The sequence below is a fragment of the Rissa tridactyla genome, chromosome 3, assembly GCF_028500815.1.
Source record: "Rissa tridactyla isolate bRisTri1 chromosome 3, bRisTri1.patW.cur.20221130, whole genome shotgun sequence".
NCBI classification, from domain to species: Eukaryota; Metazoa; Chordata; class Aves; order Charadriiformes; family Laridae; genus Rissa; species Rissa tridactyla.
In genome coordinates, this window is record NC_071468.1 from 10241375 (window position 1) to 10261845 (window position 20471).

General features: G+C 44.5%; 1 protein-coding gene across 7 annotated transcripts in view; it reads left to right on the forward strand.

The window, feature by feature from the left end:
* The window catches only part of ABHD12 (abhydrolase domain containing 12, lysophospholipase), a 40464-nt gene extending 20216 nt beyond the window's left edge, over nucleotides 1-20248 (forward strand). For 5 of the 7 annotated variants that reach the window (XM_054193935.1, XM_054193936.1, XM_054193938.1 and 2 more), the window contains 12 exons: nucleotides 1116-1240; nucleotides 3455-3560; nucleotides 5957-6076; nucleotides 8577-8607; nucleotides 12722-12767; nucleotides 14076-14205; nucleotides 15746-15783; nucleotides 15976-16055; nucleotides 16443-16525; nucleotides 17244-17322; nucleotides 17612-17739; nucleotides 18242-20248. In XM_054193935.1, the coding sequence (XP_054049910.1) occupies nucleotides 1116-1240; nucleotides 3455-3560; nucleotides 5957-6076; nucleotides 8577-8607; nucleotides 12722-12767; nucleotides 14076-14205; nucleotides 15746-15783; nucleotides 15976-16055; nucleotides 16443-16525; nucleotides 17244-17322; nucleotides 17612-17739; nucleotides 18242-18281 (1006 nt within the window). In that variant the 3' untranslated portion in view covers nucleotides 18282-20248. Of the gene's footprint in view, nucleotides 1-443; nucleotides 599-1115; nucleotides 1241-3454; nucleotides 3561-5956; nucleotides 6077-8576; nucleotides 8608-12721; nucleotides 12768-14075; nucleotides 14206-15745; nucleotides 15784-15975; nucleotides 16056-16442; nucleotides 16526-17243; nucleotides 17323-17611; nucleotides 17740-18241 lie in introns of those variants that run through there. The other 2 variants (XM_054193937.1, XM_054193941.1) reach the window with 2 other exon arrangements.
* Nucleotides 20249-20471: the final 223 nt, after the last annotated feature.

The window sequence follows — 20471 nt, forward strand, 5'->3', positions numbered from 1 at the left end:
CTCAGTGTGTCAGCTCCTAAAATTGCCAAATGGGAGATTAATAATTTCATGCCTCTTGGAAAAAATTGATCTCTGCTTTCAGCTGCCGGCAGTTCCCAATACCAAGAACTGGTCAGTCACTGGCGTGCAGTGTGGTTCCTGCTCAAGACTGTCTGCTGGAAAGCAAAGGAAGTTGTGTTCCTGAAGGGTTTACATGCGTCATAATTCTTGATTGCAATGCCAGTCGAGGGCCTCAGTGTTTCTGCCCATAAAATGCTAATCAACTAAATCATTAGAAGTACACCTTTACATATACATACATGCATATATATACATATATGAGTGCGTATGTGGTAATTATTCTGAGGCAACAAAGTATATTTTTAGAGAAATTGCTTAACTGCTGCTATGTGATCCTTTGATTTTATTTTTTTTGTTGATGGTGGATTTTTTTTTTCTTGTAGCTTACTCTTCCCAATCAGAATACTTAAGAGAAAATATAAATAGAGTGTTGGGGCAATTGTTCCAAACTCAGTCTGGACTCCTAGAGAATGATGCCGCAGATAAGAAATTTCATATTTTGTGACTTAGAAAGATTTGCTTTCCGGGGCATCGAGAGGTATGAACCCTTTTAGCTGGACAAGGCAGAATGTCTGTTCCAGTCTGTACGTGAGATTATGTGTAATTCTATCAGTCTTATTACACATAGTTCCTCAAAATATGTGAAAAATCTAACTGAACAAAATCTTGCTGATAGTGATTTAAATGGGAAGCGCAGTCAGCCTACTTTTTGGAGACAAACATGTGATACGCATTTCTAGAGATCCCGAAATTTGTTAAATCAGCAGAAAAAAACTCTTTGTTACAGAATGTTTTAAAATGTAATCACTGGGGAGTTTCTGTTCTCTTTTTCTAAGCTGCGTATCTTCAGCTGACAGTTTGGTTGCTTTTGCTTCTCTCAAACAACTGAGGCTACACAAGCTGTTTAAAGTTAGTTTTGTTTAAAGAGTAAACGACCGGGTTTTCAAATACACCAAGCACAGAGATCATTGTGAAAATTGCTTCATAAAATTCCAACTGTATTCAGGTCTGTTTTTTCTCTCTCTCTTTTTTTTTTTTCTTTATCCTTTATACAGGCGATACGGATTATGGTTTCGATTGCGGAAGTTAATAATCTGGTTGCTGGGAGTGTACATAGCCATTCCATTTCTAGTAAAACTTTGCCCTGCTATTCAGGCGAAGCTGGTCTTCCTAAACTTTGGTAAGTGACTCAGTCTGTTGGGATGGATGAGGGGTGAAGGAGAGGAGTGTCTTTATCCTTCATTTGTCTGCCGTCACTTTCACCCTCCATGTGCACAGCTTTTGAAGGATATGAACTTTCACATGTTGTAAGCTCTCCAAACTATGGTTTGGAAAGCATTCTCTGTGGCCCTAGTGGTCTTGTAGAATGTCTTTATACAAATACAGTGACCAAACTGAAGCCAACTTTCAGCCGAAAGGGTCTCCTTGAGGAAGACTGTGCAATATGTCGAATGCATTTTTCCAAAGGGTTCAACAAAGTTGAACGGTTAGACAGCAAGCAAGTGAGATTAAATCCAGTGAATTGTTTTCCAGGCACTGACTCTTCATCTGAAAGCATTTTAGGAGACTATTCGGGTTGGTGCAGAAGAGACCAGTTCATGCAGTCAGATTGAATGTGTCCGTTGTGTCTGTTTGGCCTTTGCATTTGGTCAGACTGGAGGTACAGTGGGTCTGACAAGCTGGCTCAGCTCCCAGGTCGCCTGAGGAGGCCTGAGCATCCACAGGATAGAAAAAAAAATAGAGCATCACTGTGTGGGAGATACTTCTTTGTGATCTAAATTTTGTCTTTAAAACTCACTTGTATCTTGTAATGAAGTTTTGAAAAATATCTTCCTCTGATTGTAGAAGCTCTGTCTGGAAGGACCAACTACAGATGTGTTGCTTTTATAGAACTTCTGTCATTTGAATTATATGCTGTGTATATTTTAACACCTTGGATCATGGTCACTGCGAACTGTGCACATGTACGGGCCAGCTCTTGGGCCTGGATTGTCAGAACTGACTAATGTGAATAATGCAGGTTACTTCCATTTTCATCACCTTGCTTTTTCAGTGATTATTTGCATTTGTCCTTGCAGAGCTTTGTTAGGTCTCCCTGAAGTTCCTACCTCTATTCATTCCCAAGTGATGAATGAAATAGTCCCATAATTCTTTCTTGCACTAATACCTGCAGTAATATCACTGTAGCGTTGTTCCCACTGCTTTATATAATGGCAATCAGATTTCACTTGTGACAGTGCTCCCATGAAAAGCTATTTGCCTTAATACAAAGTGCATTTTAACACCCTTATTAGAAGTACGTTGGCATGTTTGAGCAATTCTTTTCCACTGGAGAGTGGCATTTCTCCTTCAGAGGAGTGGTGTAGGGTTTGCCCTGTCGTTTTGTTTTTTCATCTTCTGAGTATAAATCAATACTCTTCAGACATCTTTTGTGTAAGCACATCCTCTCATTTAGCACATTGCACAGTGTCTATGAGATGTAGCTTGTGAACCAAGCAATGGAAAACAAAATGCTGAAAATGTTTGATGTTTGACTTTCCTGGTGTTGCTCGTTTGAATCATTGAATATAACAAGCAATGAACAACTGTGTTATATAAGTTAGGGAACATAAAACATTTGGAAGCGTGAATTGAGGTGTAATGATTTTGTTTTCAGGGATCTCTTCCTGAAGAGGTGAAGTTTCCGGCCTGACATGTCTTTTTAATGCTGCAGTGTTTGAGAGATATGGCAATTATTTGATAGTCTTTGGAGAGTGGGCTAATGAACTGCATATCCTCCTCAAAGGCCCAGGAGGACGTTGTTAAACACAATTTATCTTAGTCTTACAGGACAAGAGCAATGTGGTGTCTGCTGCTATAATGCCGTATCTCCTTTAAATTATTGCATTATAGTGGCTGAAACCACACGTCATCCTGAGACACCTTACAGCTCTGGGATGCACCCTTTGTCCCAGGGAGTTTGTCCCATCAGTAACTTCCGTTACAGCTACAATGCAAACGGTACGAGGTTTGCCAAATCAGCTAACCCACCCCATTGATGCAGCAGGAGTGACTATCCTTGTGTCTGGGAGATTCACAAAGCAGACTGGGCAGAAATGGTTAAATGGGTGTCACAGGAAGCTTTATCTCCCCACCTCTTAACTTTAGCCTGCTCCCTGTTTTTTTGATGGTTGCTTGTGCCTTCTTACCTTGCTCTCTTTGATGTTCATATTTTAGTCACAGCTGTAGCCAGTTCATCCTTTCACACAAAACGAGTAAGGTCTTCCCAGCGGAGTGGACCAGTTTGTACAACTCTCCAGTGCCTTGGTAAAGCAGTTTTGTAAGAGAATAAAGGTAAAATTTAGAAGGTTTCATAATGCTGTTGGTTTTGTTTTTTTCTTTTTTGGTATTTCAGTGAGGGTCCCGTATTTCATTGACTTGAAAAGACCACAGGATCAAGGTTTAAACCACACCTGTAATTACTACCTGCAGCCAGAGGAGGATGTAACCATCGGCGTCTGGTAAGGAAGCCTGTTCTGTGCAGTATGTGCCGTGCATCTTTATCCTTTTCGTTCTCAGTGTTGCCTATGCAGTATTTTTGCTGTGCATGTGACAACCGTCGCCTGCGCTGATTTGTGGATGTTTGTGTTTTCTTCTGCCAAGTGACCGAGTTCATGTTGTAAAGTATGCAAATCTCTTGAGCTCATCTGAACTCGGATCAGTAATGCATGAAACACAACCGGACAACCTGTGCATTCAGAGAAACTTCATAATTTGGAATCATGGAGGTTACAGGTCTGCATTGCTACAAAGATCATGCCTCTGTATCAGACAAGACCCAAGGAGTTAGAAGTTTTGTCATTCAACTGCTGTTCATATTTTGTTTTGCGAAATAAATGTGGGGGAAGATAGGAAAACAGGATCAAAGTGTTCAGAGTAGGAGGAAGAATATTCTGTATATAAAACATATGTAATGTTTGGAGAGTGGGTGAGAAAGGAACACACAGTTTACTCTCCTAAAAAAACAAGTGACAGTGTCAGAGCTCACTTGTCATTTCTTCCTCAGGAAGAAGATTTTCTGGTCCCAAGCAAGGGCAATTCATTTTAGCTCCTTCTTACCCATGATCAGCACAGATGACTGGTTCTTTGTCTGAAAAGGTCTGCTTTCAGTACTTCCTATATTATTAGACCAGCTGAAACCAGCTTCTGCATCTGTTTCTCATCATCACTTTCTATTGCGTCTCAACACCAGGAGTTTTAAAGCCATGGAAAAGTTCCTGTTAGCTTTGAAGAAAAAGAAGTGCCTGCAGTTTATATATACATGCAAGAGCAGCGAACGTGTAAAAAAGGCTAGACACCGTGTCAGGTGTAGGGGGAAAGGGACTGTTCCTTAATACATGTTAGATTTGTAAGCTGTAGGATTTGGAGTTTTCAGTTATGTGTGTGTAACTCGTATGTGCCCACTAAGGCAGTAGAAATTTTCTCTTCACTTGGGTGTATATGACCTTTTGAATGGAACAGTGATATCCTGATACGTAAAGATGGTTCCTTCCCTTTAAGTGAAATTTGGTGAAAGACGTGTTTACAAGCTGGAAATTCAGTCTTTCCAGGGTAGGCTGATAAATAATAGTTTGTGTGTTCACTTGGACAATTAAAATTCTACCCGCTAAGCTGTTGAATAAGTTTAGATTGCAGTCTTGAGGTTTTTATTTTGTTTCCCTTACAAGTGTATTGGGCACTTTTACTGAAACAGAACTTCCAGCTTGTGGTGGCAGTTCAGAGTCATTGTTCTTGATACTTGTGAGAGAACTTTTCATGAAAGTTTGGGGCCTTCCTTTAATGCCAGTGTAAGATCTTGTGTTCGGTGTACTTCTGAAACAAAGTCCTCAGCGTGCTTTGTTCATAAGCTTGCAAAAGTCTTGAGGCAGAACAGTTGGAGAAGTTGAGTCCTACAGTTATTGGGGCTTTTTTCCTCCTCAAGAGCTCAACGTCTGCTGGATGCATGCATGCAAGTAGACTTTTTACATTGTTTTCCCCTGTGTTGGTTTGTCCTCTGAGCTTTACATCTGAGAGGAAGTTGTGTACATGGAATTTGTCTTTCTTCCAAGGAGAAAGGCATGTGTGTACTCAAGTTACTTCTGACAGCTGTAAGCTGGCTCCCTTCTCAATGATTTGAGATGGTTGTGGATATGTACTCGCCTTCAGTGTTTGTCTTCTAGAGTAATTATCCAATTTAACTGCCTACGTTCTCTTCAGTCTGTTGTTCCCTGCTTTCCATTCCATCAGTGTTGAATCCTTCCTAACTGGCTGCCCAGCTATGTTATCTACAGAAGAACAGCTGGGAGTTAAAAAAACCTCCTGGCTCTTGTAGATTGTAGCTTTTCTAGCTAAAATATTATACGTTCAAGAACCTTGTGTCTGAAAACAAAATACACGATTTTCTCATCAGACCCTGTGCCCCTCTTTTTCCCCAAATCAACTATGGGGTCAGATATGCCTCTTGCTCACCAAACAGTCTTTTCAAAAACAGCTGACTTCGGTGATTATTCTGAATATCTGCTGACCTAGCTGTGAATCTTGTTTATGGTGTATAAGTATGTTAATTGAAGTAATGAAGTGCCATAAAAACTGAGGAATCGAGATTCTTTGTTCAGAACAGCAGGAAGTTCGGTAGTTGTGCTTTGGGCTTGCCTGTGAAGTTTCATGCCTTGCACAGCCCTGAGTTTTGAAGGCAACGGTGGTGGAGGTGAAAATGTAGAAATAATCCTAGCCGCTGCCTTTTAAATTTGGCCATTTGTCAGCTAATTGTGTGTGAGGTATGTAGTCCTGAGTTAATGAGTTGATCAGAAAAACTCAAAATTTGAGTGGCAGATACTGAGTAGCAACAGAAAAATGTAATTTTTCCTTCTGTATACAGGCACACGGTCCCTGCAGCCTTATGGAAGAATGCCCGAGGGAAGGACCAGTTATGGTTTGAAGATGCTCTGGGTTCCAGCCATCCTGTAATCCTTTACTTGCACGGCAATGCGGGAACAAGGTGAGGCACAAAACAGTGACGACTTTGTTTCATGCTGTGTTTTCCTGGCTTGCCACAGTTTCAACACATTGATTAAAAGCAAAATAAAATTTAAAAGCAGTTGGTGCTTGTCCTTTCTTTTAAAAGGAAAGCATGTTTTAAGAAATGCCTCTCCATTTATTGAATGAGGGGATAGATTTATTGCAGTTACCAGAGACACCTGATATTTTAGTTTACCTTGTATCCTCTGTCTGCCAGAAGCCAGAAGGCTGTGATACTAGATCAGGTAGGGAGGAGTACTTCTTTTCAGTATATAGTGGTCTCTGAATCAATACATGAGGTAGTATTAGTGCTTCTGTATATGTGACTTACATGCGTTAAACTTTCCAGTTCCTTTTGTGAGCTTATTTTAGCAGTTAATGCATTCTGAGGAAGGAAAATCAGACGGAAAGTGGAAGGTAATGTGCTGGTCTTGTTCCACTATTGCATATGTACAGGCCATTTGTCTGGAACAGGAGCATTTCTAAAATTCGTAACTTGACCATGCGTATCAGCTAAAGAATTAGGTGGCTTCTCTGTACTTTGCTGGATGCTAAAAACCATTAGTGCAGTGTGAAACTTCCTGAATGTTTCTCAGAATCGTGTTCTTAACTGCCACATCTCTGCGTGATACAGTGCTTTAGTTCAGTTATTAGAATGTGGTCTTTTTCCTTACTAATACGCATGTTGAAAAGAGTATCAAGCCCTGTCTGAGTTTTGAGTGCTAGTGCGTGTTCTTCTGAATCTGTTGTCTGTTTGTAGATACTCTGCAAGAGCAGAAACACTGCAGGAATACAAGTTCCGTGATGTAAAGCAGATAAACTCGATTTTAACTGTGCTGGTAGTGAAGGCTTACTAGCTTGTACATCAGAGGAACATTACCCTTTTGCACCTAAATTCTTGTTTTAGTAGTGTTCTTTTTTGGTATAAGGCCATGGTGTGGAAGATGCATGCCAGGAAATGCACGAGCAGATGGGTCTTTGGAAACTGACTTTGTCTTCTTGTGCTGATGCATTACAAGGTTTAATCAAATTGTTGCATTATTTTTCAAATACTGCTTTGCTTGTTTGCTTGCCTTTATTGGGTGTAGTAAATGATACTAATGGAATCTATTCTGTAGCTTAATGGTGGTAATTTGGGACCGGTATCTCTGTTATGTGCGTATTGATTAGATTTATTTCTTGGCTCCCCCAAGTGCTACAGAGATAAAGTACTGAGCTATCGATCAATTACGTATTTCACTTCACTTTACTCTGGAGAAGCTGGAGGTGTATTGGCTTTGCCATTTCAGCTTTAATATGTATTGCTATATGTTTCTGCACTGCATATTCAGTCTCTCTGGGGAAAGGGCTGCTTTATTGATGCAGGCTGCATTAACCATAAGTAAAAGGCACTGCCTTGGCTTTCTGGTTTGCCTGAGCGGCCTGGAGCTGAAGCAAAAATGTTATGTTTACCTGATCCCTTTAGAAAAAATTCCTCTGTTGCACTTTGAGGAATGCATGAAAAGGCACCAACATGTGCACATCAAGGGTGACTTTTCAAGCAAGTGCATCCTCTTCTTCAGACTTGTGTGATTCAGAATTACTTACAAGCAACCCCTTGCGTTTTGCCCTGAGAGTTTTTGGCTGCGTTAGGTATTTTGTAGTACAATTGGAGCTGACAGCTTTTGGCTGGCAAGTGCATGTGTTCTTAGAAGGAGGTCTGGAAAATCCCATTTTGCTTTAGAGGCTGCTGGGACCAAACCAATCGTAGTGTTCTAGAGTTTTCATATGAGTGCAGGAGTAAATCTAATTTTATGTCAATACAAGACTGAAGTTTGCGTGTGGATTAGCCATATCATGTTGTTGTTATATGTTAAAGCATGTAATGGCACATTCACTCTGCTTTCTGTTTTGTTATCTAGATTTCAATTTATGAAAAAGATATTAAAGCAGCTTCTTCCCCTGGACTTATTTACAGTGTTCAACTCTGGTTTTCTCTGCTCAGTCTCTTGCACATGTCTTTCTGTGCTTGGAGCCAGATGAGAAAATCCAAGGGGTCAGCTGCTTGGGTTAACGTGGTGAGTTCTGCTGAGGGCATCACACCTTGGAGAGCAGGGATTACTGGCTGGAGCGGCACTGGTGGCAGGAGCACAGGGTCTGCAAAGCCAACAGGGACAAGGCTGGTTTGGATGTATTACAGGGTTTGCAAAAGGCAGATAGCAAGGTGGGTTGAAAAGTTCATCTTTACCTGCTGTGAGAAGAGATTTATAGGGAGAAGTTGGTTTTAAAACTATGTCCTGCATAGCTCAGCAAAGCCTTGCTGTCTCCTTGAAGCCTGTGACAAAGCAGTTATGGTGTTTCTTATGTTTGGCATGTTTGTGTTAAACTGGGAAGCCTGAGGCAATTGGGAGAGTCTCTTTCTGGAATGTTCACATGTGGGTTTTTTTGTTTGTGTTTTTTTTTCTTCTCCTCCTTTTCTCTTCATGAATCACTTTCGCCAGAGGAGGAGATCACCGCGTGGAGCTTTACAAGGTAAGTGGCTGCACGTGTTGTCCAAGTGGTTGCGTTAACACATCAGATGTGCACAGACTTGAGAAGACTGCTCATTGCAGCCCATTGCCAACAGGCAGATAGCGTAGGGCTCTTAGTCTCCTCTGGATAGGAAGCGTGTATGGGAAAAGGTGTCTGTAAGCTGTGAGCGTACTTCCCCATATTAAAAGATATTTGAAAGGTCTTTTATTTGCTGCTGTTGACTGTCGGCTCCAACTGAGCTAACCAGGTTCTTTGCCAGGAATACTTTCCCAACACAGTTTATAGGAAAAACTAAAAGCTTTATTTAATCACAGCCATAATTTGGTTGATTAAATTAGTGTACTAATTTAAGGTACCTTTTAAGAGTATTCTTTCATATGTTACCAGTCTCTATATATTTGCCAACGTAGGATAGAATATTTTCAGTTGGAAGGGACCTACTGTGATCATCCAGTCCAACTGCCTGACCGCTTCAGGGCTTACCAAAAGTTAAAGGATGTTATTGAGGGCATTGTCCAAATGCCTCTTAAACACTGACAGGCTTGGGGCATTGACCACCTCTCTAGGAAGCCTGTTCCAGTGTTTGACCGCCCTTGGTAAAGAAATGCTTCCTAATGTCCAGTCTGAACCCACTAGGAGCGGCTTTGAACTGTTCCCACACATCCTGTCACTGGATCCCAGGGAGGAGAGCTCAGCACCTCCCTCTCCGCTTCCCCTCCTCTGGAAGCTGTAGAGATGTCTCCCCTCAGCCTCCTTTTCTCCAAACTAGACAAACCTAAAGTCTTTAGCCACTCTTCACAGGACGTTCCTTCCAGACCTTTCACCAGCTTTGTTGCTCTCCTCTGGACGCTTTCAGAGACCTTCACGTCCTTCTTAAATTGTCGTCTGAAGATTGTACTAAGCTCTTCGCTCTTGTGGTGACGTCCCTAATTCTGGCCCCAGGGAGGCAGTTTTTGTTGCGAGGATGCCATACCTGATGCCATACATCACCAGCTGCTGGGAAAATTTACGTGGATTGAGGCCAGCTCAAATTCCTCGCACTCTTCAAACATTTGAAGGTGACATTTGGTCTTTTAAATGCCAAAATGTGGAGCTGAGCCAGTATAAACTTTCCCATTGGTTCATTAGTTGGCCAGGGTGACAAAGGTAGTACTTGCCTATTCACAGAACAATTTGTTGCGATAAAACATTTTCAAAATTGCCACTGTGGGGGTTACTTTATCGCTTGTCAGGCAGGCAGGTTCAGCCTGGGTTTCCCCCATTCGCTTGGCCCGCTGCGTTTGTGTGAGTGGTGCCATCTCAAGCGCTGAAGATTTTGTGCAAAACCCAGTGAATTTCCCAGATGTAGCACCATGGTGTGTTATGTGAGAACAGGCAACTTCGGCTGCTTGAAATCTTTTGCCTAATGACTTTTGAGGTCATTTATTTTATTAAATTTTCTCTTGGCTGAAATTCTCACGCACAATTTCTTGGTCTTGTATCGCATGTTTCTAAAAGAGACATAATTATTTTTGCTGGCTCATTTCAGAGGGATCTGAGCCTGTGTTTTTCTTATGCATTTAACAATCGTTCCCTTATTTTTGTCATTTGTGTCAGAGTGTTGGCACTCATAAAACATTATTGCAATGCAGCTCCTTATGCAAGATCCCCTGCCGCAAAGTCTTTTTTTTTTTTTTTTTTTTTTTATTCAGATCGCTTAGAAAATGCTGTTTGACAACACCAAGGAGGCAGGTGATATTTCTTTTCCTTTAAGAACAAAGGATGAGCTCAGTTGCAGAAAGTTGGTTGAGGAGATTGTTGTGTATGGTGACCTAGTTGGTCATTTTTCCTGGCGCTGCAAGTAGGCAGAAAGCATCAGGCGAAACCCTCTAGAAGAGGCTCAGAAGGGAAATAATAACTGTTAAGAGGGCTCTGTCTTTTCTTTCCGAGTGATTGATTCATGTGAGCAGCTTTTCTCAGCAGCAGTGCTGACAATTGAGACTGTCACTGCTGCATAGTCCGTGACCAGCATGTGTCCGACACCGTTCTTGCCCGAGTCAGTGTGTGTTTGAAAACGGTGACCTGAAGCAGGAGCCATCCTTTAGATGTTGTGTTAAGGGATATGGTGTAAGGGAGAACTTTGTAGAGTGGAGTCGATGGTTGAACTCGATGATCCTAAGGGTCTTTTCCAACCTAAATGGTTCTGTGATTCTATGAGGAAGCCAGCAGGAGCAGCAACAGTGGAGCAGTAACCAGATACGAACTGGCTTTGAGGGGCACACTTTCCTCTAGTCTGGACAAGTGTCCAGTTATTCTTTGCTCAAGCCTGGCTTCCAGATATCAAAGTTACCAATGTATTCAGGGCCACTGTGTTATTCACATTATCCAAATTATTCATGCTTGAATAATGCAACTCGAAACCTTTTAAAGATGACAAGAATCCTAGTCTCTTAGCTACCTTCACTGTCAATTACAGACTACCGCAAGCTGCTTCTGCATTTCGTACTTGTACGCTGAGGCTTCAGCAGTGAAGCTTTTAGTTGTTGTTACACTGATGTGCTGGGATAGTGGAGAGCTCACGCGGAGGTTTTTTTGCCCGCTGCATGAGGTTACCCAACTTTATAGTAGCACGTGAAACAATACGATATTGTTACAGGAGCCTAATTAATTACTATAAATAAAACATTTGGCATTGTTACACTAAATGTCCTGTTAAGGGTCAAAGGAAATGCCTATTATCTGCAAAGCCAATTGAAATCTTACTGGCTTCATCTGAGACTTTTTCTGAACTAATTCTAAGGGGAAAAACAAGCAAGAAAAATACTTTAAAAAAAAAAAAAAAGACTAAACCAGAAAAGGCTATTAGTGTGGGGGATGCATGACCTCAGAGATGGGGACAGAGGGAGCGTTGCAGAGGAGTGGGGTATGAGCAGGCATGGAACAGGGCACAGGCTGACCTCAGAGACCCCCAGGCTGGGCACAGCCTGCCGGTCATCAGCTAAAGAGATGCAGACCTGAAGCTGGGCAAAAATAGGTTGACAGGTAACAAAGAGAACACGTCCAATGTATGTTGAACACACCCCGTAAGGTAACTGGTGATGTAAGATGGAGTTGCAGACCAGTGAAGAGAAAGAAACTTCCAGTGCGTGTCCGAAATGTATGAAAATCAGCCCCAGGTGGATCCTAGAGGGAAGCGGGAGAAACCATCACCATCGTAGTCCTCCCAGCACAGGAGCTGAGTTGCCAACTTACCTGAGTACCCCTCCTTTCTATGTTGTCCTCTTTTCCTCTTTTTTTCTGGACTAATGACATCTGAACTAGTAACAGTAATTGTTCCAGCTGTTAAGATTTCAATTACACTAGAAATAAAGTGTTGGTTTTACATATGAGATGATTTCCTTTTGTCATTAGATGATTTAGGGTACGGTGTAATACTAAGATTGCTTTTCTTAATCCTGTACCCTACATAGACCATGAGAGCAACAACATTTTAATCTTTTTGTGACTTTTTGTTGATTTTTATCTACCACAGAGCTGTTAGGTTCATACCAAGCAATGATAGCTTGGAATGCTAGCATTGTTTTTACCAAGGCGCTTTTTCCAAGCAAGTAGATCTAATGTTGGGTATTTTTGCTTGCTTTTAACAGATTTTGTTAGAGTTTCCGTTGGCTGTAACGTAAATCTTCATCATAGAGCAGTTGCATGTTTTGGATGTATATATTTAAGCCTGCTGAAACCTGAAACAGGCTCCTATATGTTATGCTAACGCTTATGCCAATTTGAATAACCTAAATGAAGCAGTCGTACTGTTTCACTGGCAAAACCTGAAAGTGTTTGTAGGGGAAACAGTCATAGGATATTTGCAGATCTTAAGGGCAAAGCTGTTAAAGGGAGAATCAACATCTAAGAGACCCTGTTATGAGGTCCAAGAAACAAAGGGAGTAAAGCCAGTGGGCTCAGATGATTAGTGTTTGAAAAGCTCTGTGCCTGCTGCACCAAAAAGCTGTAAGTTGTCACTTCACCATGTCAGGCTGATAGCGTTATAAATTAGAGTCCTGCACCTTGGCCTGAGGCAAGTGCGTGGCTGCTGTGCGAGTCTCTGTGATGGGTTTCTGCATGTTTTTCTCCCCTTCAGGTTCTCAGCTCCCTTGGGTACCACGTGGTCACGTTTGATTATCGAGGTATGTGGACTTCTTTTATTATGAAACACTTTTAGATGTCTCTTTCTGTAGGAGCAACAAAGAAGTTGCTCCTTTTTTTTTTTTTTTTTGGATCTCAGGGGAGCTATTGTTTTATAAATGCTTGCTGCCAGCTAATTAGATGTGGTTATTTCTTTGTTTTGTTCCTCGATGGGTATCCATAGAACTTCCAGAAATTTCTTTCCAGTGCCTTCCTGTGTAGCACTGCTTCCTGATGTCCAGCTCAGTGGACTCTCGCTCCTATCTGCCCTCATGCACAGGGCTCGTTGATTTAGGAGCTAAGGAGCAGAGGCTGACCCAGGCACATATGGTGTCACAGCATCCAGTGAAGGCATCCTCCAGGTCCACATCTGGAAACTAAAAAGCCCGCCTAGATGTAGTCTTTTTGGATATGATCTAATTGACTTTCCTGGGGTCACAGAGGGAACTGAATTTGCACTTCTTTTTGAAAGCTGATAGGTGAAATAAGACATAGAACAAATGCTAACAATTGGTAATGTCCTTGGCAGAACCCATGACCGTTTTGCAACTCTGTGCCACCAGCAGTCAGGCATCTGCTGCTCTTTTTTTTTCCCCTTCTTAGTATTTAAGCCATGGCTGCAGTGTAATGCCACTGGAGAAACAGGAAAGGAATTAATCCATTACATTTTTATCAAGAAGACATCTGGGAGAGGTTTATTTGTAGGAGCTTGCCCTGTTTTTCAGTCCTGCTGGCAGCTGCTTGTCGGGCTGCTTATTAGGTATCAGAAGGGATGTGGGATGCTTGCTGCTTTAGCATAAGATGTGTAGACATGCTGCAATAGTGATAGAGCCAAAACAATCAGGAGGGTGGAAAATTGCTTGAGGGCATTGATCGAATGGTATGGACAAACTGATGTTGCAACAGCTTTGAGAAACGTGCTTGGATTTTGACCCTAAGCATCCAATCCGTATGTTGTTGGAGATTCCACTTACGAATCGGTTACATGCGTGCAAGAGCAGCTAAGGTTTGCAAACTGGGCTGTGGTGGGTAGGTGCAGGAACACAGTGTGGCAGTGTTGGAGATCCAGCTTTTGTTTTTGTTCTTGACTAAATCCACAAAAGCTCCTTGGCAGCCAGCAGTTACCTTGTTTAAATGACTGCGGATCAGTCGTGGCTTTCTGCCCCAAATTGTAGAGGTGCATGGTGAAATAATCAGAAACTGTTTATGTCCCAGGTCCCTTTGCACTTGCAGGTGAGCTGCGTGGGGAGAGCTGGCTGGCTTTGCTGACCGGTTTGTGCGGTTCTCAGAGGGACTGTTTTGTGTTTCAGGCTGGGGCGATTCAATAGGCAGCCCATCAGAGAGGGGAATGACCTACGATGCCCTTCATGTCTTCGACTGGATAAAAGCAAGAAGTGGAGACAACCCTGTGTATATATGGGGACACTCCTTGGGCACGGGGTAAGCATCTGATCTCAGTGGGCCTTAGCAGCTTCTGAAAAACGTTAAACGCTGACCTTGGGTGAAGGTGCTGTTTGCCGTAATCCCCAGGCTGGCTTGGCTTGGAGTCCGTGGCATAATTGCTGCAGAGTAGCTTCCCCTTTGCACTCTACAGAGCGAGAAGGGCTACAGTGAATGACTATACAGGAATTGATCTGGAACCTTCATTGCCCAGAGGGTTACACTGGAAAAAAGACACTTAGAATAATATAATGCAGATTGACCAAGGGGAGAGAAAGTGGGACTGTGCTGACCTCTTCCTGTGGTGAACCCATGTCTTTGTGTCCTTCAGAGCAGAACATCAGGCTTCTCTGATACTCTGAAAGAGTTATCTCAGACCAGCCACACGTGCACGTGACTTGCCCTTACAAAACGTTTTCTCCTGTCCTTTCAAACATGTCTTGTGTAATCAGTGCTCATGCAGATGCCTGCGTGACTACACTGTGGCCATCTGTGACATTTATGTGGTCATGCCTGGCACAGGGAAGTTCAAAGTGTCAGATGCCCTTGCCTGCATGTCTTTAACTTTCCTTTCCTGCTTCCTCCCTTTCCATTGCTGTCTGGAGGTGGGTCGTGTTCAGCAGGCAGCTCTTACCCCTTTGATTTGCAGAGGAGCAGAGGGCAAACATGAGAGTTACTTTTGACTTGAGCTGCATGCAGATTAAACCATTTAAGACCACAACAGCTTGCCTTGCTGCCCAACAAATGTTTTGCTGGGACAGGGAGGTATTTCAGCATGGTGCCTCTTCATTGCTATGATACTAAACATTCTGCTTTGTTTGAGAGAAGGTAAAGGCTTTTCCTTTGGCTCTTCCTCTAAATTTTTGCCATGTTCAGGAGACCTTTTTGGGTCAGAGCGTGCTCCTGACGTTTCCCAATGTACTGCAATCTAAGTGGCCGGGGACTGTGGTCCCCAGCTGAGTTCCACTGGTGACCACAGCCAGTCTGGAGCTTGAGGTTTTTGAAACATGCTGTGCTTGAAGGATTTAGCAACGTTGGATATACCCCCGTCCCGTTAGGGAAATGCATGGGGGAGACCTCGCTGCTTTCTGACCCAGCTATGGAAACTCCTTGCAGTGTCACCCTGGGACCCTGCGCTCCAGCTGCCCGGAGCACAGCACCCCTCTGCCTGTACCCCCGCATTCCCCTCTTTCTTGCCCGGCCTTTGTGGTCTAGGGGTCAGAGGCTGTGTCACACAGCTGCAGATACGCTGGGAGCCTGAGAAACACCTTAAAGGAGGTTCTTCCAAGCGGCTACGTGGTGTGCTGCTTCCTTGGACTTGATCACTTACCTAAATGCAGGTGCCTGATGCCATTTGAGACAGTTGGGTATGGGAGACCTGTGGGAACCCAAGTCATTGTGGGCTGGCTGCCCAGGCCTCAAACAGCGTGAGGGGGCCAACGTTACAGACATTGAGTTGTACCTCTGCCACCTACTACTAGAGCCTGGTGCTTTGCAGAGGGCCTGCTCCAGACTAAATGATCATTGTTGTTCTTTCCAGGGTGGCAACAAATCTAGTGAGGCGTCTTTGCGAGAGAGGTAAGTCTGGTGGGTGGATGCTCTTCCCACCTAGGCTGGGTCCTGCTGGCGTCCCAGATTTCCACCTATGTTTGTGGTTGTGACAAGGCTGTCCTTGGTGCACCGCGCTGGCAGCTGCTCTCATACGGCAGACCCTGACCTTGCTGGCTACCTGCACCCCTGCATTTCAGCACATTGCCTTTGACTTTTCAGAAACTCCCCCAGATGCCCTGATACTGGAATCTCCATTCACCAACATACGGGAGGAGGCACGAAGTCACCCCTTTTCTGTGGCAAGTACACTGGCTGTCACGCTAGTGGCATGTAATTGTATGCTTAGAAATTAACCTCCAAAAGTGATGTAGCTGAGCTAAGTGCATGCCTTGTGGGGCAGCAGCGATATTTATAAGCTTTATTGCATTTAAGGCAGCTCCTGGGAACACCAATACAATAAGCAGTACCAGCGCCATGTGCGGAGCCTGCTTAAAGAAAGCAGAAACTGGGATCAGAAAGGGCAGTAAACATAGGGAGGGGACGATAGACTCCGCTCTCGCGGCAGGGAGCGCTGCCAGCAGCCAAGGGATGTTACTAGAATGGTAGTGGCCTGCCCCTTTACTGCTGCTGCTGTTTGTGTAAGCGTTCTGCTGGCGCCTGCCACTAACACTAATTTTCCCTTTCAGATATACAGATACTTCCCTGGGTTTGACTGGTTCTTCCTTGACCCCATCACGACAAGTGGAATTAAATTTGCAAATGATGAGAAGTGAGTTCCCGCTTTGCTGGGGTTTCAGCTGTGGCAGCAGCGAGCTGTGGCAAGCATCAAGGAGGATAGACATCAGACTGCACTCTGCTCTTTCTTTTTCGTTGGAGCATTGTACATGCTGAAGGGATCTCAGTTTCTCTCACAGCCCTGAGTGCAGCACAGCTTTGCACTGTGGAGCTCTTACTTTTTTAATTGTTCTTAATAAGGACAGATGCAACTGAGAGCACAGAGACTGCACAGGGATATGCTAATTTGATCTATGTGACTTACGCTTTTCAAGTGTACGTTACATGTTAAACAGTAGCATTGGGACATTGAAGGTTTGGGGAGATTTCTCTGCTGTGCATTTGCACAAGCCATCCTGCGTGTCGTAACACTGTGTGTTTTCACTGAGCCTTTCATCCAAGAGCCTGAGTATTTGTGAATTTGGTTTCAAATACTGAAACCAAACCAGTGTGGGTTGATGCTTTGCAGTGGGGTTAGCCATTTTTCTCTGGTCTAAGCAGCAAATAGCTTTTCCAAGGGTGCCTTTCGCTAGTAAATTTTCTATAGATCAAATGAATGGTACCCGGATAATAGCGTTTTCAAGATCTGAACTGCGGTTAATGACCCACAGGACATGTTTGTCATTGCAGTTTCCTTGAAAATCCCAGTGTGTTGGTGTTAGAGAGTGATGGGATTGCTCTGAGCCTTCGTGACGTTGTCGTCTCTTTTACAGCGTGAAATACATTTCCTGTTCCCTGCTCATCCTTCATGCTGAGGATGACCCGGTGGTACCATTTCATCTAGGGAAGAAGGTATGCGTGTGGCTTTGCAAACTGGTCTGGTGGGAGGAACTTCTGGTGGGAGGAACTGCTGTCGATAGAACGATACCCCAGCCAGGCAACAAGTCAGCAATAGGAAGGTGTATGTAGAAATGCATAGCCCAAAGGCATTACAACTTCTGTGGTGGTGGAGGTGGCAAATCAATAGTGAAATGAAGCTAGAGCTAGCAAAGTTGGTCAAGCCAGGGCCCATAACCCACCCCTGCGAGGGGTGCTGGTTTGGAGTGAGATGTATCCCTCACCTGCCTCCCCTTGGACTCAGCTTTACAACATCGCTGCGACGTCACGGAGTTTCCGAGACTACAAGGTGCAGTTTGTTCCATTCCACACAGACCTCGGCTACCGGCACAAGTACATCTACAGGAGTCCAGAGCTACCTCGAATACTGCGGTAACAGCCCAGCTAAACAGTGTCTCCTCTGGCTTGGGGGGTAGGGGGAGGTGCCTGGGGCCTTGTGGCACACTGTGACATGCCCGCAGGAGCAAGAGAGGTGTATAACAGGCGCCTGTGTTGGGCAGCTCTTATGAAAACCACTTTGGTTTCCGGAGTGGGTGAGATACTGGGGCTGGCTTAGCACAAAGCCAGAGCTCTCCACCTCTCTGCAAAGCAGGCTTTGGGAAGGGGAGCCACAGGGAATTGGGAGCGCTTCTCCTCTCTGGTTTATCTCTGCTGTGAGCTGGATGCTCTGGCGGAGTTGTTTGCAGAGCAGCTACTTTTGCTTGCCTCTTCTAGTGGGAACCACTGGTGGGTGAGAGCAAAGCCCGGTGCTGTTCCCTGTAGCTGCAAGTGCTCAAGCCCTAGTATTTGCCAGGGGAACAGGAAGACCTGCAGGTTGCAGCATGCTCCGGAGTTTCAGAGCTGAGCGTCACTGCTGTGTTGTTTCTTTTCCTAGGGAATTCCTGGGAAAATCTGAACATGAGCATCATCACTGAAGACTGGCTGCTTAGCAGCACAGAGATTTTCCTTTCTTTCCTTCCTCTCTCTCCTTTTCCTCCCCTCTCCCTGTGGGTCAGTCTGCCATTCTTCCATCCCTGGCACTAGAGGAGGTCAGGGATTCCCACTCTGGTCCTGATGTGTACCCTTGGCAACTCCAGCTCCCGGCATCAGCATCTGTGATGGTAGAAGAAAGAAGTTGCTGGCTTCTTTTTTGGATGGAGGGGTGAAAACGGACCAGGAGCCTGGTACCAAAATGTGAAAAATGTAAGCACAACAAAGCCTGGCCAATCCAGCGGGTACCGCTGAGGACAGACATTCCTGGGACACGCGCGTCATGACCAAGGGTGTTTCTTTCACTTTTAAACACTGCTGCTGTTTTTGGATCATGTAGAGACTCATTTGTAAGCGAATGGCTTTTGCCGTATCTCCATACCACAGGTGTCTTGCTTGAGTTTGAGGTGTTCTCTTTCTAGGAAATACATGTTTTGCCTTCCCCTTTCGCTAAGTGGCTGTAATTACAAATACACTGAAGATGCAGGTGGTGAGAGGTATTTTTATTTAGCTCTTCAGTCACAATGTGTTGCAAGTGTTGGGCTAATTGCACGCATTTGGAAATAAAATGAAAGATTTTTTTTTTTTTGTTCTTCCTTTTTCAAACATCTATATAATGGAAAAGCTTAGTGCCCTTTTATCTCTTCTGTACCCTTTTCCTTCTGAATATTAATTTCTGCTCCCATCCCTGCTATCCTCTGTGGAGCTCCTCCCTTTCACATGCGCTTCCTATTAAGACTGCAGTGACATATGTAGGTAAATTGCAAACTTGGGAGTTTAAGCCGGAAAGCGTGAGGTTACTTTTTTGCTTGGTCTCCCCTTCCATGAACAACATGGGCCCAGGATGTGGGAATGGACGTCTTCCATTCTCCCTGTACACGCCCAGAGAGACATGCGCCTCCTTTGGATGGGAAAGGCAGGTTTTTGCTTCGTCTACCTTTGAACTCCTTAGATCAGGTTTTCCTGTTCCTGGTGGCCACACTGTTCCTCTGCAGTTAAAAGCAGGCGGTGGTATGCGGTTCTTCATGCAAAAATAACAGTCTGGGGTATTCGTTCCCTGACCCCGCACTTCTCCCTCTTGCCTCCCTTCTGTGCTCTGGGCATCCCAGGCACTTCCACTAGCACTTGTCAGCTCATCTCACAGCCACCGTCGGAGCACATTGTCCAGGACGCAGAAAAGTGTGAATGAGCCTCTCCCATGAGGAGAGCTTCTGGGGATGTCCTTGCCCTGCTTGGGGCTAGAAGAGGGGCTGTTTTATGTCACCGACGAGCTCTGCACTGAGACAGAGTCATAGGCTGACTCTGGTGTCTGGCTGGGGACCCGGCCCTGTCCCCTGTCAGTCTATGTAGACAATAGCAGGTGCTGTAGGTTTAGTCACTAGCGCTCAGAGTGAATTGTGCTGCCTTGAAGGGTCCGTTCAGGGGTGTACAGCGTAGTGTAAACTGCTCAGCATGCATCCAAGTTATATCTGCAGGCTCATACTAGTTGCAAAGCAGACAGTAGCTTGTTCTTGTAATGAGATTCTTCTGCCATAGCGTGGTTGTCCCTGAGTTTTCTGACCCATGATACTCATAAGCTAACTGTGCCACTTAAATTATGTTTGACGCACTTGTATTTATTGCACTGACAGAAGAGAAACACTTACTTGGCTTTGGAGAGTGATGTGCACATTCCAGCTAATGCTGCTGCCGGCAGCTGGCTTGGGGCAAAGCGCAGCCTGAGCCGGAGGCTGGCTGGCCGCCTTCCTCCAGTGGGACAGAGCTGAGGGTCCAGCACGTGAACCGCTGGTGTTGGTGATCCCAGCACCGCCATTCCCGTTAGCAGGCCAGTGATACGCTTGGAAATTTAAACTGAAATGTTTATCTAAAAGTGGTGTAGTTTTAATAAAGGCATTGACTGCTGATCACTTCAGCTTTACCCGTTTTACCTGGTGCTTTTTGAGACTTTTTTTCCCAGTTGGGCAGGTCAGCTGGGTGTGTGGTGGGGCGGCAGTAGGGCTGCGCATGGGAGATGAGCTCGCAGCTGGGACTGGGCAAGTCTTCGTGGCCGATGCTGGGTCTGGGCAAGCGGCTCTCCCGGAGCCCAGTGGGTCTGTGCCTGTAGTCTGGCTTCAGCCGAGGCTCTGCTTCCCCAC